Source organism: Anneissia japonica, unplaced genomic scaffold (assembly GCF_011630105.1).
Source record: "Anneissia japonica isolate Jap-2015-1 unplaced genomic scaffold, ASM1163010v1 scaffold285021_len193445_cov190, whole genome shotgun sequence".
NCBI classification, from domain to species: Eukaryota; Metazoa; Echinodermata; class Crinoidea; order Comatulida; family Comatulidae; genus Anneissia; species Anneissia japonica.
The window spans coordinates 1-6,393 of NW_022718003.1; the positions used below are offsets into that span (position 1 = coordinate 1).

The 6,393-nt window shown below is 36.7% G+C and overlaps 1 protein-coding gene across 1 annotated transcript; it reads left to right on the forward strand.

Moving 5' to 3' along the window:
* The first annotated feature begins 92 nt into the window (after window positions 1-92).
* On the forward strand, window positions 93-6,041 carry LOC117110414. Its single transcript, XM_033253115.1, has 5 exons — window positions 93-179; window positions 830-994; window positions 2,145-2,309; window positions 3,665-3,850; window positions 4,259-6,041. The coding sequence occupies exons 1-5, from the start codon at window positions 135-137 to the stop codon at window positions 4,385-4,387; spliced, it is 690 nt and encodes a 229-aa protein (XP_033109006.1). The 5' UTR covers window positions 93-134; the 3' UTR covers window positions 4,388-6,041.
* The last annotated feature ends 352 nt before the right edge of the window (window positions 6,042-6,393 follow it).

Below are 6,393 nucleotides of genomic sequence, written 5' to 3' on the forward strand. Positions count from 1 at the left end.
TTACTCTGCAAGCAGGAAATCCATTCACACTGCAGTTCATATTTGGAATAGACTTTAGTTTATTATTTATATCTACAGATTATTGATTGCTTGTATTCTTGTTTGCTTTTAGGCAGGAGGTGTATTTCCCTCAGATGCCACACTCCTTGTATTGCAATATATTTCTCAGTCCAAGTGAGGTGAGAATATGATTGTGAATTTAAGAATAGCAAGGCAGTTTTATGAATTTAGGCGTGACATGGTGGGCTGAACATTGGCAGGCATGGGCAGATATAATAGCAATGACATATGGGGGAGGGGGCTGAACATTCATCACTAACAGGGAAGGCATGGGCAGTGGGGAGGGGGGCGGAACATTCATCACTAACAGGGCAGGCATACACATTTTGTAGTGACTATGACATGATGGGCTAAACATCCATCAAAATAGGGTAGGCACACCAATTATGTAGTGACAATGATATGATGGGCTAAACATTCATCACTAACAGTGCAGGCATATAAATGTTGTAGTGACAATGACATGATGGGCTAAAAATCCACCAAAGCAGGGCCGGCATACCAATTTGGTAATGACGATGACATGGTGGGCATTTTTCTTTTTATCTAATTTGTACACATAACTAATATGGAAAAGCATATGAATGTTATTTTCAATTTTATTTATTTCTTTTTTATACTGGGTTTCCTCTTCAGTAAAATGCTGCTGTTTTCCTAGAATGCCCACTACACATAAAACAGTCTAAAATAATTTGAATAACAACACAAAATATAAAAAAACCCCATTAAAATAGAAGAATAATTATAATTATATTTGTTTTATTCTTAGGCATGCAACCATTATGCACAGCTTTCATCTGGATCAAATCCTTTTAAAGCATCTAGAATTCAAGCAGTCAGCACCTCACTGAAGCAGCAGATTCTCCAAAGCTTGACAGGCAACAACTTATTGGAAGCTTATCAATTGATGTTAATCAAATCTGTAATAGAGAAGGTGAGACAATCTATATTCAAAACCTATTATTCTAATACCCAATTCACATGACAGAAAATTCACTAAATATGAACAGAAATATCTATCCATATATTTACCTATTTAGATTCGTTGCATTCACACTTCACAACTAAATACAAACCTTGCTAAAATTATTTAGGCCAACTTGTTCACATGCCAACTCATACCCACAACTCGTACCTAAATTTTGGCTGGCTCCTACCCATAACAGGCTAGCCTGCACCCAAGTTTAGTGTAAGATCTACCTTTATATTTCAAACATTATCTATTTCTATAGTAATCATGTTACAATATTGTTAAAAACATACTAATTAGAAGATTCTTGATACAGCAGGAATGAAATTTATAAATTTATGACTGACAAGGCCTCAAAACTATAACGAGGCAGGCGCTATTATACAGTAATAGTGAGTACTATCAAAGCTGAAATATTCACTAAAGTTTAGTGTAATTCGTGCAAAGCTTGATTTGGTAAACAAATGCAGTACAGTATATAGCCTATAGCAATATTCAATATTAGATTTGTTATTACGCCAAAGTAAAGGTACGAATAGACATGGGTATGAGTTGACAATGTTGGGCACGAGTTCACCTAAATTTATGTATGTGTTCGCCAAAGTGGGTACGAGTTTGCATGAATTAGCCGACACCCGTCAGTACAATTAATTTGCAGAGGTACAAGGTAAAAGGTAAGTGAAAGGTAAGCTTGCCCTGTTACTTTGAGCACAGATCCTTGCTAAACATCTCAGAAAGTTTACAGGTTTCTTTGAGGTTTGTTTTTATTTTACTGAGATATAAAAAGAGATATTATTTGGTGTTATTACAAATATCCTTTCTAGTGAAAATACCCTTGTTAAAATTTGTTAATATTTATGTATGCAAGAGGAAAACAAAACACAAATTAACTGTCATACATTCAAGGAATTTTCCCAATTGAAAGAATTACCATCTGAAGGCATTATAGAAATAACTGCATACAGACAGGAATGGAAAAAGGGGTCGTCTGCACAGCAGTTGAATGATGATGATGATGACGACTATTTAGAGCTTTTTTGTTGTGTGAATGAGGTGTAGTTACTCATTACATTAATATGTAAATAAACAATTTTTTCTTCACCTGCCATTTCAGAAAACTGACTGCCTAGCAGATATCTGGCACATGTTCCATTGCCAAGGTCCAGCTTTGGAGTACCTTAGACACTTGAATATTGCCATGCAAGAGCTAGTGAAACACGCCCTCAAAGTGATACAGGCTAGGGGTGCCAGAACTGCAGACGTCATCAACAAAGATGAGGTAATTATAGCAGTTTGATATTGGACCTATCTTAATATCATTTCAACTATCATAGGCTAATATTTCAGGCCTATAATACTATAACAAGAATGTTACTTCAGCATTAGCCAATCAGCTCCATCAAACCAATGTATGTGTTCCCTAAATCTGGGAGATCTGGTTAAATTAGCTTTGCTAACATATTTCATTTTATTTTGCTGCCCATGGTGAAACCCTGAGGCACCGACTTCATTGAGACAAATGATAATGAAGTAGTAAAACATACAAATAATTATGAATTTTCAAGAGATGAGTTATTTTCTGGGAGATTATTGCTTGCTTGCCGGAGTGTAATACCCATTTCACACTAGCAGAAAATATTACAACTTTTAACAACTATTAACAAGTTGTAACAAGTTTGATATTCCGAGATTTTTGGTTCGTTTCACACATGCACTTTCAAACCATGAGAAATCTCGGTAAAACTTGGAAAAATATTATGACTAGGCCTAGAGGCCTAGGGTAGTACTAGTAGGCCTAGGCTAGTTGTAGGTTGTCCAAATTACATATCAACTACTATACTAGGCCTGGTACCGAATTAACAAGATTATAATTATTCCATGGTCCTTAGCCTTCGGAGAGTAAAACGAATTCAACTCCTAGCTCGCTTGCTGTAGTCGAGCTGGCGAGAAAGATAGGCCTAGGCTAAGCTAGGCATAGGCCTAGGCTAGCTAGGCGCAGTCGGGCTGCCGGCCGGTAGCTCACCATTGTTGTTAGAGGCAATCAGTGCGACAAGCATCATAATGATTCGCTGTCGGCGTATTTTACGAAGCCTCGTGATTGTTTCTACATCAGACATGTGAAATTTAGCGAGATTTCTTTTGATTTTAGGTCTAGGCCTATTAAAAAATGGTAGTAATGTTGATACATTTTCCATCGCTGCCGCCATTCGTTCGAACTAAAAAAAAAAAAAAAACACAGCCCGCAAAAAGGTCAAAATATGGACATGACGCATGCGCAACAACAACTCGGAAGATTTCAGGAAAAAAACAGGCCTCGCGATGGTCTGTTTTTGTTCCGAGATAACTCAGGGGACCCCTGTGAAATCTTGGAAAGTTTACAAGGATTTTGCTTTCACACTCATCCAAACCTGGTTACAACTTGTTACAAGTTGTTAATATTTGCAAAATAGCATCAGTGTGAAATGGGTATAAGAGGCAGCCCCGATTTCCGGGAAACTCCCGCGACTTCCAAAAGTCTTGGGACCCTATTGAAGTTATACACTATAATCTATTTAGTACATGATGAAATTGTGAAAATCCTAGATTCCCTATCCACAACAGATGTTAACTACACAATTTCTTTTTCAAATCAAGCATGGATTTGATGGCAAGTCTTTGGGGAAGATGATGAAAGCTTACCAGCAGAAACTAGAGAGTGTTCTGGACAACAGCTGCACATTTGCCCCTCAAAGCCTCTGGCTTGTTATCAAAAGAAAATTACAATTAATCACCGAAAGAACTCGAGTCTCCAAAGAGCTCATTCTTTGTATTGAGAAACAGGTAAGAGAATCGTGTGGTGCAGTAGCACAGCTTTGTGCTTCCAATCAACAGGTCGAGGGTTGGATTCATAGGATGACCACTTATTCGTGTCCATCAGTTAAAATGAAATCAGAAGTTGTGAAGGATGTTGCCTGTCGATTTATTCATCACCAGTAGTTTAATACTGGTCTTCGTCCTATAAAAGACCAGATTTTGTAGCAGGTTTTTCATGGTAGAGTAGGTGTTCATCCATGACCATAGAAACATCTTTAATTGCTCAACTTAAACTAATTTCCTGCAGCTTGGAGAGGTTTTTAAATGGAGGGAGACCTGGACCTTGATCTATTGTTGCTACTATTAATCTATATTGTTATATTGTTAACTGCTGTAAACATTTAAAAAAACCAATTGTTTTATGTTTTATTTCAGACAATTCGAGTTCTTGGGGAAGTTAATAATCTGCTAGAGCCGCTTCAAGCTTGGATACTTAAGGATATGCACTGCATATGTAATAATGTTCAACAAGAGTTTAAGGCAATGCAGACAGCAGCACAGTAGTGGCCATGATGTATTGTGAGAGCAAACCACATCCGAGGTCATACAGGGATACAAGAAGTTACAAATAGTGTTCTTAGACTTGCAACTTGACATTAGTGCTCAGATTGGCGATCAGTAATCAAACGACTTAAGCACATGCTCAGTTTGCTATCAGTAATTGAGCTACCTTTAGCAGATGCTCAGTTTGTCTATAAGCAGCTGAGCATTCTCAGCAGATATATAATTGTTAATCGAATGGGCACCCTGAGCTCATATGAGTTTAGCTATCAGCAAATGATCACACTCTCAGTTTGGCATCAGTTTGGTAAATGAGCTACCTTTAGCAGATGCTCAATTCGTCTATCAGCAGCTGAGCATTCTTGGTACATAGTCTGTTAGTCAACAAATGAGCACCCTGAGCTCATATTGAGCTTAGCTATCAGCAAATGATCGCACAATCAGTTTGGCTAACAGTAAATGAGCTACACTTAGCAGATGCTCAATTTGTCTATAAGCAGCTGAGCATTCTCAGCTGGTACATAGTCTGTTATCGAATGAGCACCCTGAGGTCATATTGAGTTTAGCTCTCAACACATAACGATCACACGCTCAGTTTAGCTACCAGTAAATGAACAACCTGTGTATATGTTGAGTTTGACTGCAAGCAAATGTGCACATGACAATATGCTTAGTTTAGCGATCAGCTAGTGAGTTCCCTGATAAAATACTCAGTTTTGCTATCAGCAAAAATGCAGTGTAAGCACACAATCTGTTTGACTATGAAATGAGAACCCAGAACATTTAACTACCAACAAATATGCAGCATGAGCATGTGCTCAGTTATCACTGTCTGAAAACAAGCAATTTCAGCACTGATTATCAAATGAAAATATACAGAGAATTATTTAGGCAATGAAAGTTCAGTACAGTATTAAGCTTTGTCTACACTATCAAATTTTATGTGACAAAAAAGTGTGATGTGCCTATATATGGGTACAATGATGTTGTATCATGTATTATTAAATAGTATAAAAAAAAGTTGAACATGTTCAACTCTTATGTTCCATCACATTTTATGTGACAATTTTTTGATGAAATTTGATAGTTTAGACAAAGCTTTAGTGGCATTGTGCATGTTTTAGGCAAAAAAAAGGTTTCATCAATTTACTCAATGAATGAAAAGTTGCAATGTGTGCAGTGAATGAATCTGTTTCCAATAGTTCTGGAGTGTGTGCGGGCAACAGCAAAACCTTATCGGATGATCCGAGATATGAATGAGCATCTAGGGACATAGATGGTTGCTTAAAGGGAGGTGCTTTGAAAGGGAGAAGCAAGATCTGAAACTTGATATGCGAATCAGTGAAACTCAATAAAGCTGTGGTTTGAGAGTGGTGATCTATTAGTTCAGACGATTTAGAAGAAAGCTTTGAAGCAGCAGTTCACTTGAAAGCCGGGGAGGGGGGATAGTGCCCATGAAGACGCTCTTTGATTAAGTTATTTAACTTTTGTAGATACAATGTTTTCATAACTGCTTACAATTTGTGTGCAAATTAACTGTTGAGAGAAAATCACTTCCAGAAAATTTGCATAGTTGTTTTTAAGCTTTGAAGTAGCATTGACGTAAAAAGAACATTATGCCCTGGATAAAAATCGTGTGGACACTCATCTTTAGTAACATGCATGTAAAAGTCTGTTGTAGCTTTACTTTAGACGGAAGGCCATCTGAACATAACTAGGTTATACAGTAATATATGCAGCTGAGTTCTGAAATGGATATTTGAAATATTGGAAGGGTATGTAAAATAGAGAATTAAAGTAATCAGGATATTTATCAACATTTTAACTAAACATTCACTTGGTTGGCAAATTTATTTCAAATTTCTATAAAATAGTTACCAAAAATTACAAGAAATATATTACAATAGTATACATAAATATGTTTCAACTTGATGTATATAAAAGAAATGTAAAAGATTTTAAATGTACACTTAGGTTTCAAGAAGTGCTTAGCAACTAAAGGATAGTGT

What these genes read in the sequence shown, in the direction of transcription:
- LOC117110414 (XM_033253115.1), top strand. Translation starts at nt 135, where the DNA reads ATGCCACACTCCTTGTATTGCAATATATTTCTCAGTCCAAGTGAG. An exon ending in TATTTCTCAGTCCAAGTGAG is followed by an intron (nt 180 to 829) that starts GTGAGAATATGA and finishes TTTTATTCTTAG; the next exon opens with GCATGCAACCATTATGCACA. An exon ending in TCAAATCTGTAATAGAGAAG is followed by an intron (nt 995 to 2,144) that starts GTGAGACAATCT and finishes CTGCCATTTCAG; the next exon opens with AAAACTGACTGCCTAGCAGA.